This window comes from Alosa sapidissima, chromosome 17 (assembly GCF_018492685.1).
Source record: "Alosa sapidissima isolate fAloSap1 chromosome 17, fAloSap1.pri, whole genome shotgun sequence".
Taxonomy (NCBI): Eukaryota; Metazoa; Chordata; class Actinopteri; order Clupeiformes; family Clupeidae; genus Alosa; species Alosa sapidissima.
In genome coordinates this window covers 10695381-10722359 of record NC_055973.1, presented here as the reverse complement: position 1 = coordinate 10722359, position 26979 = coordinate 10695381, and the positions used below count along the sequence as shown (strand labels likewise).

Genomic DNA, 26979 nt, shown 5'->3' with positions numbered 1-26979 from the left:
CAAGGAAAACAGCAGGTCAGAAATGCTATCAATAGCTGCTTTCAGACGTAGGTGTAAGTCCACAGGTTCTGCGGATATCAAGCGGTTGGGCCGTATATCTGAACAACATATCCCGACATTTGGAACTCCAAACATAGGTGGCTCTTACACTACTCCCCTCCTAGTATTTCGAACGGACTTTATGTAAATGACCTCATGTCTGAACGAAGCGAAGATTTGAAACAGAGATTCTGTTCATGTGCGTGTTCAACCACGTTCAACCTGTTCAACCATGCGTCGGTGTCGTTCACACATAATGTCCGCATGTAAGCATCATATCTGAATCCCCCGAAGGGTCGGACATCCGTTTGACAAAGATCTGCATATAGTGCGTGCAGAGAGCACACAAAACAAAAGCACACTAATAAGGAGGCAAGTACCACAAAGAATCCTCACTTGGCTACTTGGCTAGTTTGATGTATGACTTATTCAGACATGGGTGGACGGGTGAGCCATGTATTACTTTAATGAGCAACCATGACTGCCTTTTCACAATAGGACAATAGCACCATGCCACTCATTGATTGGCTGGGTCCACCGCCCCCACCCTTCCTCACCATGAGAATGAGGCCAATTAAATCACCTCTGATGTTTACCACCAAGCATCAGCACCCTCTGGTGCCCTCCCCAACAAATAAAGTCACACACACAAGCACGCACGCACGCACACACACAAACACAAACGCACACACAGATACATACAGTACACGCATGCACGCGTGCACACACAAACACCAAACACATACACACACAAACTCACGCACGCACACACACACACACACACACACACACACACATATATATTATGCACATACATTAGCAAATGTACAGCTACTTATGTTCATTATTAATGGTGCTGGACCCCCCAGCTGAGAGTGATAGTTATGGGGCCCTTAATGCTCCTGACACCAATGGCAGCCACAACCAGCAAGTTTCAATTCACCACGTACCCATAATGAAAATCCTCTTCACACCTCTAACAATGAGCTGCACTGATCTCCCATTTCTTCTCTCATTAATAGATGGAGATGAGGGGTGTGTGTGTGCATGTGTGTGTATGTGTGCCTGTGCATGTGTGTGTGCATGTGCGTGTGTGTGTGAGAGTGTGTGTGTATGTGGCACCATTTAACACCATCATGCCTTTTGTCCATGAAAAACACAAATGTGTTAGCGTTGTATCATTACACAAAACATTAAAAGAGAACATTCTTCTGTGCACAGAAGCAAAAATGATTAAAGGGACACCAGGCAACGTTTTCGTGTTAATTAATCATCTTCTTAAGTCGGTATATGGTTAAATGACTCATTACAGGGCGAATGAAGACTCTCTCTGCCTGTAGGAAGAATATCCCGCTTGCAAGTTTAGTGTATCCTACCCGCGACCTTCAGTCTCACAAAGTCTCAGACATTGCAAGAAGCAGAATCAGTTTACATCCTGCATCCCCAGCACAGAGGCAGGCTAACGGAACCCGGCTAGCGATTGTTGCAAATAGGGTTGCAAAATTCCGGGAATTTTCAAAGTTGGAAACTTTCCATGGGAATTAACGGGAATATATGGGAATTAACAGGAATAAACGGGAATTAATGGGAATAAACTGGGAATTTTTAATATGGCAAGTTGGTCTATAACAGGGAACTTAAATGTAGTGGACAAAAACCCATCTTGCAGTCTAATATTAGTTAAAACAACCTGATTTAATACAATTTTAGTCGAATTTCTACCCTGCACATATGTCAATCATATGCACACAGCAATCGGCATAGGCTGCTAGACATAAAGGAAACCTATGGTGCGTTCATATGCATGGGGAAAAAATGTTCCAACCAATCGGATTTTGTTGTTGAGTGGTGTGGTGTATCTTGGGCAGTTCAGTATTGCTAGTTTAGCACGCTAGTAAACCATAGGCAAAGAATGGGATTCCCGCTAGCATGCTAGCTAGCTTTGTATGCTGAGCTAAGCGAAAATACCAACATACAATTCATATTGCTTATTACGAAACAAAATGTTAATGTTTGTATACGAAACAGTTTGTATGAATTACCCAAAATTCCCAGTTAATTCCCGTAAATTCCCATTAATTCCCATAATTTCCTTTAATTCCATGAAAGTTTCCAATTTGGAATATTTCCAAAATTCCCCAACTTAACTTCCCATGGTAAGTTTCCGGAAATTTACCGGAAATTTTCCGCCCCTTTGCAACCCTAGTTGCAAACGCGTGTATAATGGCAGAGCCGGCGAAGAAGCAGCGAAAACCCTTGACGGAAGATGCAAAGAAAAGGAAAAGAGCTTCAGACCGAGCGAGGGCTCGTACACATATGGACACGTACAGACGCTAAGGGGAGCTTAGTAGAGAAAAAACACTCAAGCTTACCTGGTGTCCCTTTAATTTATGTTTGTAGACTGCCCATGTAACGGATGTCAATACTATGAAATGGCCAACATTTACTTGTATGGCAAGAAAAGCAAAACATGCAGCATTATGACCTTTCACTTCCACTTAAAAGGTTAGTCATATAAGGAAAAGTATGTACCGATACAATATGTTCTGCATGAACTTTTAGACTTTTGAAACAACACTGAAGTCTATGAAAGTAGCTTTTGCTTTCATGGACAGTATACTCTATATAGTATCAGTATAAAACAAATGTGTTGTCCCTATCTGGACACAGAGATGTGTTAAAACAATGCAAGTTGTGTTTTTTTCAACACATTCGTTTTAAGAGTGTATGTCAAGGACCTTTCATGCTCACCATACCTTCAGGAATATGGACATAATTTAAACTGTACTTTATCAAAACACTGTCTATTAAAGTTCAAATGTGGCATGATTTCTATCTACGAAAAAGTCCTTTTCCTTTTTGCTATACACTTTGCATGGCTTGTGTGTATGTGCACCCCATGTGAGTTAGCTTGCTTCCTCAGAGGTAGGTGTGAGAAGTGAGATTCAATTCTAAAAAAAACAATGGACTCTCTGAACCTGTGACCACACTCACGTCACAGTCGACTGAGAATGTGCTGCATTTCTTATCTCCCCACATGAGTGAGTATTGCTGACTTACAGCACTGATTCAGACTATGTACTTTCCAATGTCTGATTTCAAAGGCTGTTTTGCACACTAACTCAAATGCAATGTCACACACACCACAAGTTTCCCTTTTCATACACAGGCTTGCGTGCCCAACAACCTTCATCATTGTCATATCCGCCTTGAGAATGAAACCTTTACGTAGATAGAACACAATCATAAGCACTTTTAGTACTTCTCTACATAGACACCCTTACACATTGGCAAACAGGTGATATAGATACCAGAATATTTCACAAGGGCCCCTGTTCCAAAACTTCAGTCATATTCTACCATTTTCCTCGGCTCAACAGAGCAGTGAGCAGTGAGAGGGTTAAAGGTGGGATCTGCTGGAACATGCCTCGCTGTCTACAGGGCAAGGTTATTTATAGCCGGCTCTTGCAGGTGTTTGCACCTGGTTTCAGCGCACCTGCTGTTGACAGCCTCCGCTGGTCGTATGTGGCAGGGCAACGCAGCAGCAGGGGTGCTGGCAGGAACAGCGAGGGCCATGTAATCAACGTCTCGCAGTCACAGCCGAGAGATGCTGCTGTTAATGGTTCTGAATGAGAGGTTCTTTTTCAGAAGAGCTTCTGTGGCTATACAGTTCTGTAGTCTGAGTGGATGCAGACCGTAATTGCATGTTACTAAATCTGTCATAGTCATTTTTATTTTAAATGGAGTAGAATTATTGCCTTACATTAGCTTGCTGTTTGTTGAGATCCGTCATGAATTGTATTATTTCATGATCACCAAATGTTTCCTTTCTTTTACAGTAATGTTGTGGTCAGTTGTCTCCATTCAATTGCACCTGTGATTCAGATTCAGTTCTGGGCACTGCAAATTATTGTTGGAGGGCGATGACGAGTGCTGTTAACCTGATGAAGTGAATGCTTCATCACCTCCATGTTATATGGAAAGGAACAAGTATACTTCCATTGTACATCTGCCCCTGAATGTCTAAACTTCTTGTGTGTGGGAATGCAGAGGCAAAGGTATGTGCTCTTTATGTGTGTGTGTGTGTGTGTGCGTGTGTGTGTGTGTGTGTGTGTGTGGTTTTGATTACCCTGAGGCCCTCACTCTCCTGTCCTGTCAGCACTATGGAACTGTTCAGCCTCAGCGCCATGATAACTGTGTCTACACACACACACACACACACACACACACACACACACACGCACACACACGCACAAACACACATATTCTCTTGTTCCTTGTTCCTCATTCTCTCTCATCAATCTCTTGCTCTGACTCACACATTGCTACCTTTCCACAGAGGCTTGTTATGGTCTCACACAAAACCGTACAACATACTCACTGATCAGCACAATACCGAGAATCACACAGTGGAAACTAGAAATTTCTAGGAATAACAGCCTCCACTATCAACATATCTATATCTGGGAGCACTCATCTATCTTTCTCTCTGTTTAGAGTCTCTTTTCTCTCTCTCTCTCTCTCTCTCTCTCCCTTTTGCATGGTAACTCCCTTTGTTTTTTTCCATCCCCAGAGCTGAAAGAGGACATATGGCAGAGAAAATGAAACCATGGAAGACTAGCTGGAACTGTGTACCTCCTAGTCAGATGAAGAAAGGGAACTGGTGGGAGAGGAGAGGTGACAGGGAGAGAAAAGAGAGAGAGAGAGATAGAGGGGGAGTGTGAAAGAGAGAGAGAGAGAGAGAGAGGGAGTGAGAAGAGGAATGTGGGAGGGTGAGGCGAGGACTGTGGTCTCCCGTGACGAGCCAAGGCAACAAGCCTGTCATAGCCTGGCCTTTAGGCTGCGCAATGTCACATCTGAGGAGCAGGAGGCGGGAGGCAGCACACTGCCATACTGAAGGAGGGTTCTTTCCAGGTCTGTCACTCTCTCTCTCACACACACACACACTTTTCACATATATTTCCTTGCTAACACCTCATAATTTCTTTTTTTTTGTGATGAACTGTTTATTGAGTTATATAAACGGGGGGGGGGGGTGGGGGGGGAGCACTCAAAGAGCACTCAACAGCAACATGTATTTTATACAATGAAGCAACTCATCACACAAGAGGTATGAGATCTTTGACCCTGCATATTAATGCCTCCTATTTATGTAGGGTGGATACCTTGGCCTTGTTTACGCGAGCCGTATGATATTCTAAATTGACAATATCATCTACATAACTTAGCCAAAAACATTTGAATGGTATACAAGGGTTGATCCATAATTGTAAAACAACTTTTTTTAGATGCTGTGAAACCTGCCATTAGCATTTTCTTTTGGATTATAGAATATTCAAGGTCCGAATCATCATTTAAAAGGCAAATGTGTGGTGTTCTGGGGATATTAAGATCCAGAAGCTTCCTCCACTACAAACATCCATAGCTCTGCAATTGTGGGACATTCCCAAAACATACTGTATGTAAAAATGTGCCAGGTAAGGCATTACAAATGTTGCAAGTTGAGCTAGGAACCCGTTTCATTTGAAATCTTCTGTGTGGAGTTGCATATGCTCTATGTATAGTTTTGTAGTGGATCAGATGGTGAGCTACAGTACATTTTTGGAACACTGAGATAAATTGAGCCAAATTGTCTCCCAGTCTAGGTCCTGATTGAATGTGGAGTTCCCTATCCCAAAGTCTCTCTCTATGGATAGACATTTGGCAGAGTTATCTAATAAGGCAGTGTAGATAAAAAGAGACTCTGCCTTTCAAGCAGTTAGAAGGTTTAACCCATTCTAACATTGGATGGGATCTTAGTGGTCGGTCCCACGGTACCCCATATGCTCTGAGTGCAGAACGTAACTGAAGAAACAAAATATGACAAAGCAGGTAAGTTGAATGAGTTTTGGAGATTCTGATATGAACGTAGGCCATTATCATCATATAAATCATTGAATACATTTATGCCTTGGGAGGACCACAATGGATTTTGAAATGGCTTGCCACCTGTCAAGAATTTAAAGTTGTGCCAGAGAGGTGTCTGTGCACTGGTGGAGAGTTGAATATTCATGCATTTCCCTGCCTGTTTCCAAATATTCAAAGAATGCGTAATTATACAACCCAACCTTAACTTCTGGTTGGTTCGACCAAGTCCAGTAAAAAGCAAATCCTGTAATCTATGAGGCTTCACCAAAGCATCTTCAATAGATCTCCAAGGTACTTTTGACTCTGGGTCAATCCAAACATGTAAAGCTCTGATTTGAAATGCCCAATGATAGAACTGGAAGTTTGGTAGGGCAAGGCCAGCCAAGTAGGCCTAGTTTAGGACGCTGTAATGTAGTTAGCTTTATTCTTGGGCGTTTACCACTTCAAAGAAATTGAGAGATCGCAGAGTGAATAACTTATTCCATCTGTGAATATCAGACTGGACAGTTTTCATGACCTTAAGTTTTCCTTCACAATTTGTGTGATTGTTGGGCGAATTTGAATCCCTAAATAAGTGAAAGAATCCTTGATAGGGATTAAGGGTGTCACGATTTCGAAATCATCTCAATCTCGAACTTCGAATTTAAAAGTAGAATCGACGATGCAGCCACACCACACCCCCAATGTCACATCACATCCAGCATGTATGCCAAGACGCACAAACGCACGTGCAGCATCAACACTCCTCTAATTTTAGGCTGCAGCCAGTTAAAATATACACATCAACCTACCGAAATCAAATCACCGGTGTGGAAGTACTCGTTCATTCACGTCAATTAAAACTAACTTACCCTACTCAACTTACCAAGTGAAAAGATGATCTAGTTACAGTCCAAAGTATTACTTTAAGGCTTAAAATGCACATTGATAAGTATCCATGAACACTAACCTTGGGTCTCTTCGAAGTGTGCTGAAATGATCAAATTATAATTCTGTGTTGTTTCATTTTACTATGTTCACGTCTCTGTTTTAGCCTAATGTTGGTTCTGTTTACATTACAACCTCGCGGTTGGAACGGTTTCAAAATAAAAGCCCCCTGAAACAGAAAAGGAAAAGGCCAAAAAGAGTAACATATAAGGAATGGATTAATAGTAATGTTGAAAAAAAGATCGAAAATCGAATCGAATCGTGACTTTAAAATCGAAAATTGCATCGAATCGAGGATTTGGAGAATCGTGACACCCCTAATAGGGATGTATGCGAACACCTCATAATTTCTTGTCTGCTCTCTCTCTTTCCACATTTCCCTTTGCTTATACCATTTGTCTCTCTCACCTCATTTATTCTCTATATAGAACATCCTGTCTCTCTTCCCCTCGCCCTTCTTCGCATCATTATCAGTTGGACTCTGAACTCTCTCTCTCTCTTTTTCCTCTCTTTCTCTCTCTCCATTTCCTTTACTGTCTCTCTCACTCTGTCTGCCTACCCCTATGGTATAGTGAAGCCAGTCTCTCAGCAGGTACTATCGAGGGTTCCCACTCATCTTAATTGAAGAACTGGCCCCCACCGGTCATTGCTAATTTTAGCTCGAAGCGATTGGGTACAGCTGGACAGATCCCGACCACTGTCCAAGGTCAACCTGAGATGTATGACTACTAGACATAAATAAGAATGACTTATCATTATTCACACAGCATTGTGGCCAGTTTCTGACCCTATCTAGCGTAGCTCATTCATTATCACCGCTACGCGTGTTGTCATTGAATATTATTATATGCATTGATATATACATTGATATGCATTTGAATACTCTGAATGGTGAAGTCTGTTTGATATTGATACTAGCAAGAGTAAATGGCACCGAGGCAGAACAAGACAGATGGAAGGCTGGAGCTCTCTAGGGTAGTGGGAGGTGATTTGTCTGGTCAGGCACAGCTCAGGACAGCCATGGAGCAGAATGACCAGTGCTCCGAGGATCCTGTGGGCACGGTAAGAGTAGACAGGAACAGATGCTCCGGTAAGCTCCCACAGGGCCAAGCCACTACATCACATGGTCCGCCCCTGTGCTACCCCTTAACTCTGCTGGTCAAATCTCCATTAGCGCCAGGCTGTGAGAGGGCTGCATTGTAAACGGTGCAGTTTAACATCTTGACAAACTCCTGCAAAAACTTTTCTCTCCACTTCATTCATCTCCATTACAGTACAACACAAAAGAACACTCAAGCACAGACACCAGATTATATCTCATATCTACTGTATCAACTATGATGCATTCACTTGTTTATAGTAGTACACTTAGACGTAGACGTGTGACACAAAGTCAATGCGACACTTGAAAGCATTCCTAGAATGATTCTGAAGGAACATTTATGGTTGCAAATGTTTTCGATTCTTCAATGGTCCTAAAAACTAACCTGATAAGGGGCCATAAGTTCTGATAGAGTTCAGATATTCTAGATAGGAGACCAAACTAGGGTTATTAGGAAGGACAATCATGAGGGACACTTGCATACCATAACAAAAGACCCATTGAAGAAAACTTGGAATTAAAAGCTTCAAGGATACATTGGCAAAAAATCAAACATGTGTGTGTGCCCTTTTGTTTTAAAAATGTTCTGTTCTTCCAACTGTCCAACGTCCATACAGACTCACATGGCACATGGACACACTGCTGTACTCAAATTAAGTGTCCTTTCATTGAGAGCACTGCAGACGTCTAAACTGAGATCATGTCTGAGTCATGTCCATAAAGCCTCCGTTGCTCTGCTGCGATCCAGAGCCAAGTGTGCATCAAAGCAACATCAAGGGCAGCGGTCTACCGTGAAATACCAAGTCTGATTAGATGAACAGAGCACGTGACTGTAACACTGATGACAACACCCGCGTTGCTGGCGCCAGTGATAACGACGATTGTAATATTAATGCCGATCAAAGACCATCTGCTCCTCGGATGGCGATCCTGTGCCTGAGATTTTAATCCAGTAATGTCTTTAGGTTTATCGGAGTGTAATCTCATTTTTCATCAGCCCCGGAAAAATGTGGGCAGACACAGAGAGAGAGAGAGACGTGGGCAAACAAGCGTGCTTACAAACAGAGACTGCACACATGAAATGCACTCTGGCCTCTGTGTCAAAACAGTGATGCAGGATCACATGTACTTAAAGGCATAATGTCACTTCTGCATGATACATCAATATGTTACCATGGCAAAATCTGACTGTGACTGTCCCTGTTTATTATTTTGTTTTTATCAGGTTTGTATACTGTAGCATCACAGATTCTCTGTCTTTTCTTTATTTCCTGCTGCTTTTCATAAAAACACCTTGGGAAGAAGAGCTTCTTTTTTTCTACAACTGACTGTTTCCTGTCATCAAATCATATAACAATGGGACAAAATCATTGTGATAAACTGTCTAGCTACCGTTCAGCTCCGGAAAACTGTCGTTCCACTATGGCACGATGACAAGTTTAACCAAAAGCCATCATATGTGTAAAGACAGCATCTGTCACTGGTACTGAAAGATACAATTTTACCAAGTTCACCTTGGAACTTCACACAATGTTTATATCCAGAGTGACCTGAAAATACCTTGTCATGAAGAGTCATGGAAAGAAATGACAGCCCCAACTGATAAAACATAAAAAGAAAAACTTCAATCTGATCTGATTCTTAGCCATCCAGTGTAGATAGGAGCAGTGGGGCCTGTAGTGTGTGTGTGTGTGTGTGTGTGTTGGGGACGGGGGGTGATGAGGAGGAGAGGAGGAGTGACTCAGGGTTGGGGTTTGGTAAAGGGAATGGACGCTCAGCGGGTGAGGGGTCCATGCCAGCCAATGGCATCAGAGCTCGCCATGACATTAAAGTCACTGTTGGCGGCCTGTCTGCTTTGATGACCTGTGACAGAACTCGATGAAACGACCCCGAGTGTGCCAAGGCAGAGGCGGCGGCATCCCGCCACAGGCTAGAGTCACATTAGCCTCTGCCTGTCTTGTCAGACAAGCGCATTTCCATCACATTTCCTCCTGCATTCTCTGCCTCCTTCTTTTACTGACTTTCTGTTCCTTTCGATTCTGTCTCCTTTTCATCCTTTCTCTCTGTCGCACTCACTTTCTTTCTCCTTGAAATAGCTGCCCAGATTTGGCATGGCGGTCCATAATGAGATGTAACACACCAGTGGCCCATGTTCATGTTCTCATGAAAAGGGACTGTTAAGGACAAAACCGCAAATAGAGAAATGCTGAGTGGTGTTTGAAAGATGGACGATGATTAGCTCCAGTCATTGGTCAATGGACAGTCTTGTATCAAAATGGCAATGGTGTCTCTCTCTCTCTCGCTCAAATTCAAATGAGCTTCACTGGAATAACAAAAGAGCACTTTGCACTTTCAAAACATTTATAATTATGCAAAGAGATTGCATATTGTATAAAGAAAATCTCTCTTTCTCTTTTCCCATCTCTCCCTATCTGTCTCCATGAACCCTTCTTTTTACATATGAAATCGGGTGGTGTTCACTGTCTACTGGGTCTGAATGTAGTGGCCACAGAACAGCCCCAGTCAAGCTGGAGATGGGACAGCAAATTTCCTCTCATAGACACAGCACAGGGAGATGACACATCTATCTTTCACCATCTCACCCAGAAAGGCTGGGCCTATTATACATAAAGTATAAAACATTTAATATGGGAGCTTCACTGAAGATATGCACAAAAGCATGAAATCAAATCAAGTTTTCCAAGCAATCGGGCACTTGGTATAGCCTGGATACCAGACTCTCTGACTCTGTAGAGAGTCTGGCTTAGATCCATTGGCAAACGTTTATTTCCTGGTTGGTGGACGCTTGTCTGAAGTTTGAAATCACTAATGTTTGGTAATGACTAGGGCTGTCAAAATAACTGATTAATTTCGATTAATTAATTTGAGAAAAAATAACTGATTAAAAAAATTAGTGCAGATTAATCGATTCCGTATGACCTTTGACCCCGAGCCGTTCTAGTCAGTAAAAATTAGACTGTAAAATGAAGGAGAGAGAAGAAAACGTGCTGCCTGGATCATTGATTGGAACATTTACTTTTAAAAAAATGGCCTGATGGTGATAAAAATAAAGTGTTGAAAATACAGTCCTCTGCAATGTCTGCAGCAAGGAATTTGCATATAACCGGAGTTCATCAACTCTATAGTCACACATCAATGCAAAGAAATAAGTGTTGACATTGAGGGGAGTGTTAATTTATTTTCATTGTGTCCCCTAGGTTATATCTGTGGCCTGAAATGCCTTGTATGTGAAAAAACTTCTTCCCGAAGCACTTTTGAATTTATTTGCTCAGCATATTAGGTTATATCATAGATTATTATGGCCATTATTTGAACAGTGAAAATAATAATAAAAGAGTTTTTGAACTTTAATGTCACTAATGCTGATTATTCAATGATTAATTTGAATTTAAATATTTAAAATACTTTCACAGCAAAAATTATATATGCGATTAATTTAATTAATCACAGAGTATGTAATTAATTAGATTATTTTTTTTAATCGATTGACAGCCCTAGGTATGTTAACCACAGGAGACACAACGATAGGCTTGCAATTTAAACGTAATCGCTCTCAGGAACGCCCTCTGTTCGCTGGTTGTTTCGGAGACAAGTTGCTGAAGTAAGCGAAGTGAACAAGAGCTATTTCAGACGGAGTACTATAGGGAAATGTAAATGAGCGGAAGTACGTAGACAGGCGGACTCAGGCTACACTTGGTAGGCTATGTATGGCACATTGCACATAATAATAACACAAGATATGACACTACAGGATAAGATGTAACGTACATTTAATCTTATCGCAGCTGCTGTACAGTCGCACTGTAATGCGTTTACATGTTCTGTTTGCCGGTTTGAATTAGTTTGGTCTAAAGTTAAGGGGGGGCATACAAATGGACTGTGCTTTTGAGAAACAGGGCCTAGCAAGAGGACCATAGACTTGTGAAGGTAACATTCAACAAGATCCATCCCTACTGGCCTCTGAAGGTATGATACCTCTAGTGTGGTCTGATGGGACTACCCAGCCTCCATCTCACTGAGCTCTTCCCAGTAATGAGCGTCAGAGCGAACACCCTCTTGTGTGCGCACTTGCGCCTCCCTGCTCGTCTACGAGAACAAACCTCCATGGCCAGGGATTCTGTTTTAATTGGCCGATTTTTCCAGACGATTTTTCTCCCTTAGGACAGGACTAAGAGCTGGATGCTGAAGGGGAGGCGTGTGTGAGATGAACAGTGAGCTCTCTGGCCTGTGTAATAAGCAGACGGCAGGAGCACCAGCTACCCCAGAATCCAGCAGGCCAAGGGTTCTCACATTCATATTATACTGCTTTATGTCATACACAATATAGCACATTTAGATACCTACTTATACATATACAAACACAGAGAGCACATTCTAATTTTAGAAGATAAGCCTAAATTTGATCATACAAAATATTCAAAGAAATGAGCATACAGTTTATCCTGTAAATACAGACATACTGCTAACCAACCATAGATGGAAAACGTTTATGGATTACAGTAACATGTGCGCAAAGCCAAGCAGATCTTAAGTTCAAACATCTAGAAAATGATACACAGATTAAGCACATTAAACTTAGAAAATGACTGCACCACTACAAAGTTTACTGATACTTAGGCAATTTAACTGCTGATTAACATTATACAGAAAATGGCCATTTATACAACAACCCATTCAGAGCCAAGAATGTTGTCAAGGGACACAACACAACAGTCCAATTATGTGTGAGTCAGCTTCAAGATGGTACATGGCAGACAGTAGTAACCAGGCCAGTAAACACCAGCAATTCCCACCAAGAGAGTCAGGTCAATAACCCTCAGGATTTTCCATGCTCCAACAATGATTAAATTCCTTTCCACCTCTCTCTCTCTCTCTCTTTCTTTATTTAGTGACAGATACACAAAATGTCCACTGACTGAATCTTGTGACCTTTTGCTCCCTTAATCATATGAGAGCATGTGTTCCCCTCTCTAGCCCCATTTGAACTACTACACAATAGCCCTGCAGGTACTGTACTGTATGTATGCTCCAGGTGCCTGTGAGATGGATGAGTTGGCACTGGATACAGCTAACACACTGAGGTGGACTTAACTAGCCAGTTGAGACGTCACACTTGGGAAGGAGCCTATCCATCTTGAGGAGGGTGGGGTCTGCATCAGTATTGCCAGGCTGGAATGAAGATGGCCTCAGGCAGCTGTATGTCTTTCATTATTTATTCATTATTTGTATTGACTGCTAGTTTATCTAGGATGGAGCTGGAGACGCACTGCTGGAGGGCAGCATATTAGCGAGTCTTTTTTTGTTTTGTCCTGTTTTTTTTTTTTACAAATTCAGCTTTGTGTTTGTGGTTGTATTGGTGTGTGTGTGTGTGTGTGTGTGTGTGTGTTTACATCCAAAAACCAGTTGGGGGGAAAAATCAAACAAGAATTCAAACAGCTCCAGACAAAGCACGAGACAGGTTGAGAGGTGAAGCACAGGCTGACAACAAACACCCTGACAAAGATCATGCTGTGTGCAAGAATTACTATACCAAAAACCTTTAGACTTTTGAACTGTCATATTTATGTATTTAATATGGTTATGGTTATGGTTACGGTTACGCTTTTGTCCAAAGCAACATACAAATACAAAACAATAATAGCACACCAAGTGCATACTTAGATTATCTAAAGTTGCCCTTGCAACATTTGAAACATGTCTACGATCACTGAGAAGAGAGGAAAACATTATCCAAGATCTAGTTAGCCCTAGCAGACCTTGCAGAGATAAATATGCTTAATAAGGCATTGAAGGCATGAATATGGCATTTGCCTTGGATGGAAATGGTTCTTGGTTTGGCAAAAAACATCACTGTTGACACATGACATAACAGACCTGTATGATAGGCTTGTAACAAATTGCAGGGATGTTTTGATGATACCTCTGCACACCAATGCATGGCAGACTTTTACAGAATTAACCATCGCTAATCCTAGTCAAGTTTTGTAATAGGAGGCAGCAATATTACTATCGTATAGGCTACTGTAAATCTAGTTACAGATAAATAAAATAATTACATTTTGACATTTAGCAAAAGCTATAAAGCCCTGTTTTCAGCAGAATCTATCAATTAATCGATCACTTGCAATCGTTCACTCAGTTCAGCCTGAGTTGGACTTCTTACAGACATACCCAGACTACCATTCACGCAGTGATGGAGTGAACAAGTTCAAAAAATTAATCAGCGGGGGCTTCTCGCGCTGCAATGGAACAGCGCGGGAAGTTATTTTTAGAAGCAGCATCCCCTCTCCAGCTGTGACGAGCTGCACTTGCGCAAGCTGACGGCGGGTAAACATCAGGTATGGTGTGGGGTAAATCACTGTTTTACACGAGCAACACGGCACAACTTATCTGTTATGGCTCTGTCGCAAGTACGCGACTGGTCTTAAACGTACAGACAATGGGCTATACAACTTAAGCCTCTGGTGAATGCACACTCAAATATGACAGGCAGTGAATGAAACAGGCAAAGATGTTCAGCGAAGTCAACAATGGGTAACCAGTGGAGTGTGGATCATCAGGCCATCGAAGGCAAACAATTAGCTCGGCATCAATAGCTTTAGGTCATACAGCGCTTACCTGAAGTCGAGGGCCGAGTGTTCCTTGAACCCATAGAACCCTGTGGATAGGGTCAGGAGCCATCGCGGAATAAAATTACCGTTCTGGCACTCTAGGTAGGGCGCCGACCATTTAATATGAGATCTGTCAGAAACAAAACTCTCGCCTCTGCGAACAGAGGCGTCCAACGACTCGATATCTTGAGTCAGAATCCGTTTGTGGAAGTGGCTCTTCTTCTTGGCTTTAACACCATGAAACCATTGGGTTTCAGGCGTTTTATTCCTCACGAGATGCTCTGCGGAGCCTGAGAGATCCTTGAGGACTATTTCACCGTCCTCCCTCGTCGCCTGCAGGAAGACTGCGGGCCCAGGGACAGTGGAGTCGGTATTGAACGTAACCACGGCTCGGTGAATCTTTGAGTCCCCCTCCAGAACGCTCCTTATCAAAGCATAATACCACTCTGTGTCTTGACCGAGACTTTGCTCTCGCGACCTGTTGGTCTGTAAGACCATGTTCAAGAAGTTGGTTGCATGCATCACCGTGTCCAAAACTGTGTGCATGGACTCGTGCGTGGACCTGGTGGAGTGGGCACCAAGCTCATACCTATGTGAGCAGTTCACAAGCTTTAAGGTGGAGGAGTCCCCTGTGTGCAGAAACGCGTTGACCACCCGCGGTAAAGGTTCATCTGTTTTCTGGTCAATCAGAGGGCGCTCCGTGACAGTTTTGAACGGGTGAGCCTTACGGAGATGCGCTCGCTGGTTGCTGTAGATAGTCTGCCTCGCTCGGATGTCTCTTTCTCGATCCGCGTTCCACTCCCCATGCCTATAATTTGATCCAATGACAAATCCTACTTGCAAGAGTAATGACAGGCGAAGTATAGCCATAGCCACCCTTAAGACTTATGTCCACTGATATTGTGCTACTCGGTTTAGGCTCACCAGATGAGCGAGGATGCACGCAAGGGAGCCAGTCGTTTCTCAATCAACAACACATTGTCACCTGTAGATGTTGAAGCTTTTCACCAGCCCGCCCGTGAATCTTAAATTCAAGGCTGTCTGAAATCCCAGGAGTGCAGTCTTTCCTGTTTTCTTTTCTTATAACGGCTGTTGCATTTACCTTGTTTGAGTACGTTGCACTGTTATGTCAGATCCTATTTGATGGCAAACCAATCCGTTCTGAGGAAGAAGGCGACCTGATGGTTCTTGGTATTCTTTCACGGCGATGTGCGACAGACAACAGACAAAATTAGAAAGGGGAAGGGGGGTGAAAATCTCAATTATCCGAATCAGAGCGGAGTCAGAGCTTCACACTTGGGGGTGACAAAACACACTCCGCCCTCTTCTGTCCATAACAAGCGGCGGTTAGGCGCAAGAACGTCAGAGACCATTTGCTTTCCAATCTCGTCTCCTTCATTATCTTATAGGGTTCTTAAAGGACCCTTGATCCGCGTATGGTCGCTGCTCCTGTCACTCATCGCAACAGAGGCGGGTTAGGTGGAGTCGCGAGAGAGCTGTCCAGTTCTGACGGCAAAGCCTGCAGAAAAACACCCACGGAGACACATACGCACGGAATCCTGCTTTCTGGCGATAAAACAGAGAAAGAGGGGGAAACCCAGTGATTTATGACGATGATTTATGATTCAGCCCACGTTTCAGCGTCATTTCTATTTAACTATTCAGATTATGTTTTATTACCTACACAATCAGTAATGGATTAGGAGCAAATATAAGTATACTATTTAGAAATGGTAAATCACTGAAAAGATAAGAGGCCACATGGAAGTAGCCAACCATTCGCAAGTATGATGACACATGCCTTTAAACAGCGTGGCGCTCATTCTATTATAACAGAATTTCAATAGCAATGCTATTTTTGTGTCTATATAGCCTACTACAGCCTTCAGGCGACAGAAAAGTTCATATTTCGTAAGTGATCATGGCATAAGGCGTTTATTGTGCACGAACATGTATTCTGTCTGATCTTTTACATGAGACGCCCGCACTCATCGCATCGTTTACCGCACACGCCTAGTTGCAAGACTGGCACAATATGAACTACATATTTCTCCCACATAAGGAACTGGCGTGGGCTGACACGCCGTGTACGAGCAATTGAAAACCCTAAAAAACGCAGTAAACACGAACAAAACGGAGCGATTAGAGAAATAGGACGCGTGGTAGGGCTCAGCGCAGAGCCCATTGAAAGTTGTGAATCATGGTGCAATGACTCATCCCATCATGACAGCTTAATCAATTGGTTTCCATATGTAAGCAATGCAACAAGAAGCACATCTGATTCAATTTCTCCCCAAATGTTGCATTTATGAAGGAATGTTTGAAATAAGGGGTCCTGGTACATTTTTTAAATTAAGCTCACTCAGTATTAATAAACATTTATTAAAATTGCATAGCAACAACATTACTTTGTTTTGAAATGTGGCATAAAGACCTGTGGGACTGTTTTTCTTTCTCTTTTTTATGAATTTGAACATAAGCTCCACGCTACAATCAGCGCATTGTACTTAACAAAATGTCCTCAACCCACAAGTGGAGTGATAGAATTAAATGTGGAGCTAAGCTAAGATGGAATTTATGTTCAACTGATACAACCGGCTGCTGGTCTCAAAATTAACTAAAACATTTGGGTTTATCTGTGACATTCCATAGTCATAAGTAATGAATTTGTTAAGGGGAAACAAATCATGTTATCCATAAGATCACAATTGCAGTTGTAGTGCAAGTGCAAGCTCCCTCCGATGTTTTCCTGTGCCTGGTGTATGCTTGGGGTCAGCTCATAGGGAATGGACTGTGATCACAGTCTCCATCTCATAAACCTCATAAATAAAGAGCGATGAGGCCTGCAGGAAACCATTTAATGTTGCCTATTATCCCTCTGTTTCACGAAACATTACCTAAAGAAGTGCAATATCCGAGCACTTGCTTTATGCAACAGAACAAATACATGCACAGAGAACACAAATATGCTCAGAATCAGTGTTTAGGAATCAGGAGACATTTTGAGCAAAGCAGTTTAACTGTGTTTACCATGTAAACATGCCACCAGAAATGGCCTCCCTGGCATGAAAATGAAGGTTTATATGTCACAAATCACAACTGAGGTTGAGGTAGGACCAAAAAGTACAACAAAATGGCAGCTTCCCTTATTTACTTACAACACGCAAAACAACTCAGAGGAGCAAAGCGATCTACAGTACATGAACCTCAGGCATGAACTGGCTGAATAGTTTTCTTCTTTTTTTTCTCTTTCACTCTCTCTCTCTCTCTCTTTCTCTATCTCTCTCTCTCTTTCTCTCTCTCTCTCACACACACATACACAAAGAGAACCACACTCATATTTATGCATGGTTCCACAAATACTTACACACAGTCACATACACAGTATTAGGCATGGAGTCACAGCTTGTGGGCACGACTCCTCGGCTTCGCGGTAGAGGCCAGGGGAAGACAGGCGTGACGGGGGGGTGACAGGTCGGCTGGCCGATCACTCACAGGCAGCTGTGATGGGCCCAAGTAAGCCCACCACTCTCAAGGCACTGCCCATCAACCAGAGGCTCTCTACTCTAGTCAGGAGTGATTTAGCCCTAACTGACAGAAATCTGCAGGAATGACAATCAGAGAACAAGCCCCATTGTAACATGTTTATCTCTACAAGGATTAGACAGATAACCCTTTATTAAGACACATACAGTAGAGGTCATCAGTCATAAACATTTTTGTGAAGTATTTACAGACATTTCAGTTTTGCTTAATTATACTCTCGTCAACACTACATTACATATCAATAAGAATACAGGAAAGTTATCCACTGTAATATGTAGTGACACAATGCATACCATACACTGATTTTTCTACACCATATGAAACACTTAAATATTCCAAGAATGTGTGCTGTAGGCAGTAAGGAGAGATATTCCTGATAAATTTGTTATGTGCTTATTGTGTACACGCATTGCTTATTTTCTGTCTCAAATACTTTATTCTCATAAATGATGGCCTTCTGGTCTAATTTAACATTATACTCAAAATCATAAGATTTCTTGTCTTTGTTATTGTAGTTGAAAGAAAACATGGTCAAGAACACGGGAATAAACATCAGGCCATGAACCAACCCAAGAACCATGACTAGGAACATTATCTTGAAAAGGGTCCGGTAAATGTAGTTCTTTGAAGTGGCCAAAGCGATCACCCCTATTATGGTGGATAGGGCCCCTTGTAAAACAGGATAGCCCAGGTGAAAGACTGCGTCAATGGCTTTCTCATCGGCCGACGGTTTCTCACTGGACACAAACGCATAGGAGATGTGAGCAGAGAAGTCCACGGTGAAGCCGACGCACACAACCAGGATTATCATAGATATGGTGTCCAGGTTGACATCCCATAATGCCATGAAGCCTGTCACCCCGGTGATGACTGAACCAATGGAGAGGGTCACCCAGAGAGAGCACACTGGGTTTGGGATCAGGACAAGAGACACCATGAGCATCACTACAGCTGTAAACCCGATGCTCTGGATAGTACTACTTTCCAAGATGTCATACTGGTCATAGAAGATGAACGCAGGATGGAAAACCAATATGTCTGCGACGGTGCACTTTTTAGCCATCTCCCTGAGCTCGTTAAACATCTTGATCTCCATTGTAGCATTGGTAATGTCCACTGTCTGGACGAAGAAGCGTGAGGCATAGATCTTCCCATCTGTTATGTTCACATCGAGGCTGAGCTCGGGTGCAAAGGAGAAAAACGTTGACAGGTTGGACATGAAGATAGTCTGGTTGTTCAAGCTGAAGTGCATGAGCCAGGAAAACTCCTCGTAGATGTCGAGCCACGACATGCGGACATCCTCACTGACGAAGCTCAACTCTGTGAACCTGTTCACACAGGACCTCAGGGCCGCCCGGTCCTTCTCCTCCCAGTATGGGTACTCCCCTCCCACCGTCACCATGACGGTTGGTCCATACCTGGAAAAGTACCTCCTCTCGTCTGCGTAGTACTCGTTCACATAGGAGTCATCTGCAGCCAGATTGCTCATGTTGATTCCTTCCTGAAGCTGGAAGCAGCCGTAGACAGCCAGGGTCGCATAACCCACATAGAGCAGCACTACTCCTAATTTTGACCACCGTTTGGTCAGGAAGGGGCCATAGTGCCTCTTGAAGAAGCTGTTGATGGGCTGCTCCCTCTCAGAGCCCTGTTTGGCATTGTAGTGACCCCCCACGCAGCAGAGAGAGTAACACCTGGAGCTGTCCTCGGGCATCTCACTCGGGATCTGCACACAGGTCAGCCAGTGGCCATTTCTGCGTTCTCTCCTGCCGTTGAGAGCCAAGAAGGCTCCGAAGAAGGTGATGTTGTAGATGTAGCACAGAAAGATGGCGGTGCTGGTGTACAGGCAAAAGTACTGGACGGATGGAAAGTCTGTCATGAGGCCGATGTAGAAGCCAAGGATGTCCGTCACAGTGGTTATGGTGATGGACATGGCTGCTTCTTTGTAGGTGTCCGCCATGCGCTTCTCAACGGGATCTTTGACGTTGGTCTGTTGCCAGTTTGAGACCATTATGAACATGTCATCAACACCAATCCCTACAAAATAGAAATGAGAGAGGATTTTTATTATTTATATTTTATTGTAAATGTGAAATATCTGAAACAATTATCCGACACTGAGGGAATACGTTCAAATGGTGGTTGGTTCAAATATTGTACACTGTGAAGTGTGGATTCCAGCTCCATCACCTTTGGCTCTGATAAGAAAACCAAACAAAAAAGGTTTTACTTTTCTCTATTCAGTAGCTCCTGTGACCTATGGAATTCTATGTCAGTTTGTTCTACTTTGTGCATTTCTTATAACTTTACCATATGATTTGATTGGCACATGATCTCCGGGAGCATCATTTTATATACACTTCATTCTAGGAGTAAAAGGATTGCTGAACTAATGCCTAAATTTATTGACAGCCTGTCTTTCTCACACTAGCAAGTGAGTGAAAATAATTTGCATAAATTGAATAAAGACTTTAGCATTATCAGCCAACCATAAAGCCAAAAGCGATTAACAGGCTCCAGTCAAAATTTGAAATTAGAAGCATGAGAATGTTTTTGACTTCAGTCCAAACTTCAAAGACTTCATAAGAAGACAGCTTCTTTAAAGTGTTCTGCAAAACACAGAATAGGATGTTCCTTTTTAACATTGTCTTGCGTGTACAGTTATACATAGAAAGTCAGGAAATGTGACAAAGAATGACATTAAAGATCCACTGTGATTCTGAATTGTATTAAATTCAAGTACAAGTATAAGTATAAGTATATATACTCTTTTGATCCCGTAAGGATTTTTCCCAATCCGTGAGTTAGTGAAACACACTCAGCACACAGTGAGGAGAAGCACACATTAACCCCGGCGTCTGCAACAACAGCGGCGCTCGGGGAGCAGTGAGGGGTTAGGTGCCTTGCTCAAGGGCACTTCAGCCGTGCCTACTGGTCGGGGTTCAAACCGGCAACCCTCCGGTTACAAGTCTGAAGCGCTAACCAGTAGGCCACGGCTGCCCCCTAAATTCAGTATGTTACTCTCATTACTAACAATAGCTGCTTGTTTTAAATTCGTTCAAGGTAATCCAAAAACATTATTTGTCTTAACTATTGATATTAAAGTGGCAGTCTTCAGTGTTTGCACACAGGTTGGAGAAGTGATAAATGGAAACTATTGCAAATGTCAAACGTCTTACCCAGTATGAGGAAAGGAGCATTAACAACGGTTATGACGAAGGGGACCCCGATGTAGAGCATGAGGCCGAAACTGGAGATCACGGCCAGTCCAGCAGAGAGCACCCCAACAAAGGCCACCCACACCTTATTCCTCACATTGTCAAATCTGCAACAAAACACGTAACACAGGTGGGAAAAAATAAGTATGATGCATTTTGTGCAGCTGCATAGCAAATGTACCTTGTTTCTATGACGCATGGATACGTCACAGAACGTGATACAAGCTATTCCACGGTCACTGAATAATTTCCTCTGACCTTGAATCATGTATGCAGATATATGTGTGAATGGCATCGCTACTTTATCCATCTATATGGACTCCTTTATAAAGAACTGTGTCATTACTAATTAACATAAATGTCACACTATCCACCCCGGTTGTTGTTCCAGGGAAGAAAATGGGTCACATGAAAATGGAAATGTGAAGAGTATTATGCAGCATTATAATTACTTGACCTTTCAACCGTGCTGGAAAATTACACTGGTGAAATCTATTCTCACTTTGGATTTGTGATAGTCTGGGATAGAAACAATCACACTGTTTTCTCACCTTAAGCAGGAGATGACAGAGAAGGAGATGACTAGTGAATAAGTGATGGAAAACAGAGGTATGCCATCTGGTGTGTGCTTTTCAAACTCCTCTTGCCTGGACAAGGAAGTGAATAGAGACACCTATGGAAAAAGAAACACTGATGAAATACTTGTAATATGAGTAATATGAAATAAAATGTTCTGGTTGGACTTTCCTTCTGATCAGAAATTCTCTGATAAGGAAGCTCATTTGAAATCTGCATGATTCAATAACTTTAAGTATTGAATATTGATTACTCTAGTAAATAATTAATTAATTCCATTCCAACTTCACTAAAATCCCATACCTTAATTTCACTATAGCTGTGTTCAGATAGCATTAACCTTTGGAACTGCTTCAGCCACAAATTAGAGTTTCCAACATCTTCTAAGAAGTAGAACAGTCTTACAGCCTGGGCACTCTGAATCAGGCCCTCTGATAGGTTCACTCCCCCAACTGTAAACCCAAGAAATTCCGGTCTGCCTTTAAGTTCATGCAGTGGAAAATTGATCTTCGCATGCTCAATTTTCTGGGGGTCATAATCAATGATGTTTAATATGACATTTGGTATACACTTGTCTTTCATTTTGGCACACAGGTTTTCATATCTGAAATGCCTGTCATTTGAAGACACAGAGATATTTTTCACTTTGCTGTCCAGATGAATGATATCTTGAAATGCGGCCTCTGTAAATATGTTGCTGTCGTTTATTGATGATAAGATGACTGACGCATAATTCCCCTCAGTGTACAGCCTCTGGACAGAGAACATGGAGTCGTCATGTGGAAAGTTGTCTCTGACAAATCTCCTGGCCTCCTTTGACCATCCACTAGTGGGTGTGAATTGCCGTTCGATGTCGTTGTCCTCATGGTCCTCCAGAAAGTAAAATCCTCCTCCAAGACAGGCTGAGACAAGCAAAGGAATGATCATGAAACAAACGGGGTGCGCTCCAACCAGATACCCAAGCTTTTCAAACAGTAAAGCAAGAGGTTTCTGGACACAGTCTGTTCGATAGCCCGGTGTCATGTTGTCTCAAAAGTCTGGAAAGTGTCATTCCATGTGTCCTTAACGCTTTCATGTAAGGCATAGTTGAGCATTTACGGTTGGTGTTTTATTTATGTGTCCCAACATGTCCCCTTGGTCCTCCCACCAGTTCTTTATCACCATACAGAAAATGAATCAGGAAAATGAACACGAACCAGGAGAGGGATAAGACTTAATACGTTACTCAGTATGAAAACACAGAGATTTTATTCAGATTTCCCTGATGTCAAACAATGTTTATTTACACATTTTGATATTGCTGTGTCCCATTTTCCATAGCAGAGGAGTGAAAAAAGAAAATGAAAGCATACTGAAATTGTATGTATGAAAGGCTTTGATTAGGCACATTGGAAAAAGAGGCTACAATGGGCAAATATTGAGTTTGTTGGGTCAGGTGCAGTTCTGCGGTGCTGAACTTTATCAGCTGCTGTGCCTCAGGCTGGTGTTGTTGAGGATTTCAATACACCACATACCTGCACTATCAGGAACACGTGCTGGTGACTTTGGGGCCAACCTAACGTGACATGATTCTTTTCAGCAGTTGTGTTTACCATACACCGTTAAACTCAAAACAAATCTGTTGTATTCAGAACAGTATAATACATATAGATTAACTGACAAAACTGTTCTATATCCACAGAATTGAGCACACATGATCTTGCATAATGAGGAAGACCAATAAAAGGCAAAGAAATGTTGAGTAGGAAAGTTTCTCTGTTAACATAGCACCAGATGAATTGCAGATACTATAGTGGTAAGTAAGGACTATTTAATATGGGTCAGGCCATGGCTTATTTTTAAGTGGGTCAAGCCAGCATTTCTGTGTCCCCGTCATACCTGATGAAACAGCCTGAAGTTATCAGAAGAGGGAGAATTTACAAATATGAGCAGGAACCAACGTCATAAGGAATTTGCACTGATTACCGTACATATACATACAGTCACTTTGATCAGATCAAAAAAGAACAGTTAACCTTGTAAATTCTGGCTACTTGGTAAAGAAATCTTTCATGCAGGTCAGGTTGAGCTGTCCCATCAACTTCCAGACAGGTATCATCTGTCCCAAAAGACCAGTGTGATTAAAAAGAAAACCTTTCATTTTTGGTGAGAAGAAGCACCATTTATGATGCATTTCAGGACAGTTTGTGACCATGACATGTCTTGTCACTTGCTCTTTCTAAATGAATGTTGTTTTGACTATTTTATTTATTTTCACAGACTCTCATAGAACACTACAAAGACTTAATGGCAGCAACTGTAATTATCTAATACTGCTAAAACATGTAAAACACAATATACTGTACAGTGATTTCGAGAGTAAGATTTGATTGTGAACCCATAAAACAAACTATGTATACATATTCATAAAATCAGTGTGAAACTGAAGGTTTGTTATCATGTCACACAGACAAGTGTTGCAATGCCATAACATAAGCAATGCATTATGGATAGTCAGGGTCTTGAGACCAGACCCTCTGAGACTTGTGTTTATTTAGCATAAAAATTTGGGTTTGGTTTGTCATGATTGCACGGTTTACATATTGGTTATCATTATTCATAAATACATGGTTTTCATATATACCCTTATTGGCCTCAATGGTACATGTAGGCCTTTTAAATGGAAGACCTTGTACTGGAGAAATCTCAGGAACATTTACTCCTGGATCTTTTTTACCATGGTTGGAATGACACAAACAGTGTCAGAAACACCAGGATGAAAACCAACCCATGGACTAATCCGAGAAGCATGACCAGGAACATGATTTTAAAAAAGGTTCTAAAGATGTAACTTTTTGAAGAGGAGAAAACCAACATTCCAATGATGGTAGAAAAAGCACCTTGTACCACAGGATACCCCAAGACAGACAGTGTTTCTATGGCTTTCTCATCAGCTGTGTGCTTCTTGCTGGAGACAAACGCGTAGGAGATGTGAGCAGAGAAGTCAACAGTGAAATATTACCAGAGTGATCATAGATATGGAATCAAGGTTAACATCCCATAATGCCATGAAACCTGTTACCCCGGTGATGACTGAACCAATAGAGAGGGTCACCCAGACTGTGCAGACTGGGTTTGGGATAAGTAGGATGGCTAACATGACTGCAGCTTTGATCCCAATGCTCAGGATGGTACCAATTACTATCACATTAAATTCATCATAGTAGATAAATACGGGATGGTACACAAATAGCTCAGCCTCTGTGCACAATTGTACATTGTACATTTGGGCAGCCGTGGCCCACTGGTTAGCACTCTGGACTTGTAACCGGAGGGTTGCCGGTTCGAGCCCCGACCAGTGGGCCATGGCTGAAGTGCCCTTGAGCAAGGCACCTAACCCCTCACTGCTCCCCGAGCGCCGCTGTTGTAGCAGGCAGCTCACTGCGCCGGGATTAGTGTGTGCTTCACCTCACTGTGTGTTCACTGTGTGCTGTTTGTGTTTCACTAATTCACCGATTGGGTTAAATGCAGAGACCAAATTTCCCTCACGGGATCAAAAAAGTATATATACTTATCTTTTTCTCCGCATCAACAACATTCACTGTTTGTATAAAAAACCTAGAGGCCTGCATTTTATTACTGTTGATGTTGGCGTCCTGTCTAAACTCAGGGTTGAGACTGAAGAAGGAGGACAAATTTGACATGAAAACCCTTTGATCATCCAGGCTGAATCTCTTCTCTTTTGCATACTTGTCATAAGACTTGAGCCACGACATAAAGAAATAACAAAACTAAGATTATTCAACCTATCCATGCAAAATTTAAGTTCTGACCTCTTGCTCTCATTCCAGTAAGGGAATTCCTCTTTGACCACCACCATAACATTTGGACCATAAGAGGAAAAGTATTTATCCTCATTATCATAATAGTCAATCACAAACGAATTATCATCTGCTAAATTTCTTAGATCGATACCCTGTTGAATTTGTGTGCAACCATATATCCCTGCTGCTAAATATCCCATGTAGAGCAGAATGACAAATATTTTAGTCTATTTGTTTGTCAGACAAGGGCCATAGAGTGCCTTGAAGAAGAACTTCACAGGATGTTCTTTTTCTGTTCCTGTTTCCATATCATAGTCTCCCTCTACACAACAGATCCTATACCATTCAGACCTGCCAGGGGGCATCTTATCAGGAATCTTCCTGCATGTCAGTCAATGTCGGTTACTGCTTTCCCTCCTGCCATTAAGTGCCAGAAAAGCCCATATTGTAGATGTAGCACAATAAAACGACGGTGCTCGTGTAGAGACAGAACGAGCGGACTGAAGGGAAATCATTCATGAGGCCAATGTAGAGGCCAATGATGTCCGTTAGGGTGGTTATGGTGATGGACATTGCTGCCTCTTTGTAGGTGTCCGCTATGCCCTTTTCAACGGGGTCTTTGACGTTGGTCTGCTGCCAGTTTGAGACCATTATGAACATGTCATCAACACCAATTCCTAAAAAAAGCAAAGACATTTGTTGTAAGTTTATGTTATGCATGGTTTCATTTATGATGGGTTCCATCACAATGGGATAAAACATGTTACTTGATGTTTTACTTTCAGTTCCCACGTTGACATATTCAGGAAACATTTTCAGAGTTGCAATAAAGTTCAAGGTAGTTTAACAGTAAAATGTTATCATTGCATCATGTGATATCATGGTATAGAGCCTTTTCCTAGCCTGGGTGCCATTCCGAACTTAGTCCCGCCCACAACATTTGAGGTTGGGAAGTTCGGTCTGGCATTGTTCCATTATGGTGGAAGTATGCTCGCCCTATATCAGGCGGACCAATCAAATCAGGCTTTATGATGATGGACAGGTGAGCAACAGCGCCTGGTCTATCACATCATCTGAGCACGCTTTGATTAGGCTTATGTTTGAAACAAAAACGCTGTGGCTAGAAGGATACATGGCTTTTAAGACCCCATATGGAAAATTCATATTATTTAATGAGGTTGTATCACTGAAAACGATTATTACTGAAAACTTTGGCCAAAGTTGAGATGTGG

At 42.2% G+C, this 26979-nt stretch overlaps 2 protein-coding genes and 1 pseudogene across 3 annotated transcripts in view; all 3 read right to left on the bottom strand.

Annotated features, from left to right (window-relative positions):
* The window catches only part of gpr158a (G protein-coupled receptor 158a), an 83256-nt gene extending 67282 nt beyond the window's left edge, over nucleotides 1–15974 (bottom strand). For both annotated transcript variants that reach the window (XM_042068200.1, XM_042068201.1), the window contains exon 1: nucleotides 14615–15974. In XM_042068200.1, coding sequence (XP_041924134.1) covers nucleotides 14615–15477 — 863 coding nt within the window. In that variant the 5' untranslated portion in view covers nucleotides 15478–15974. The remainder of the gene's footprint in view (nucleotides 1–14614) is intronic.
* Nucleotides 15975–18538: 2564 nt separating this feature from the next.
* LOC121688916 (patched domain-containing protein 3-like) lies at nucleotides 18539–22967 on the bottom strand. The gene is made up of 4 exons (XM_042068829.1): nucleotides 22248–22967; nucleotides 21920–22041; nucleotides 21330–21475; nucleotides 18539–20187 (listed from the first exon to the last, which is right to left on the bottom strand). The coding sequence occupies exons 1-4, from the start codon at nucleotides 22965–22967 to the stop codon at nucleotides 18539–18541; spliced, it is 2637 nt and encodes an 878-aa protein (XP_041924763.1).
* Nucleotides 22968–23791: 824 nt separating this feature from the next.
* On the bottom strand, nucleotides 23792–26443 carry LOC121688915 (annotated as a pseudogene).
* Between the last annotated feature and the right edge of the window lie 536 nt (nucleotides 26444–26979).

Excerpts from the sequence above, each read along its gene's own strand:
- LOC121688916 (XM_042068829.1), bottom strand. The coding sequence starts at position 22,967 with ATGACACCGGGCTATCGAACAGACTGTGTCCAGAAACCTCTTGCTTTA. Across the intron at positions 22,042-22,247 it reads ACAGCTATAGTGAAATTAAG|GTGTCTCTATTCACTTCCTT; the intron begins GTATGGGATTTT and ends CTTTTTCCATAG. Across the intron at positions 21,476-21,919 it reads TCTGTCATCTCCTGCTTAAG|ATTTGACAATGTGAGGAATA; the intron begins GTGAGAAAACAG and ends GTTTTGTTGCAG.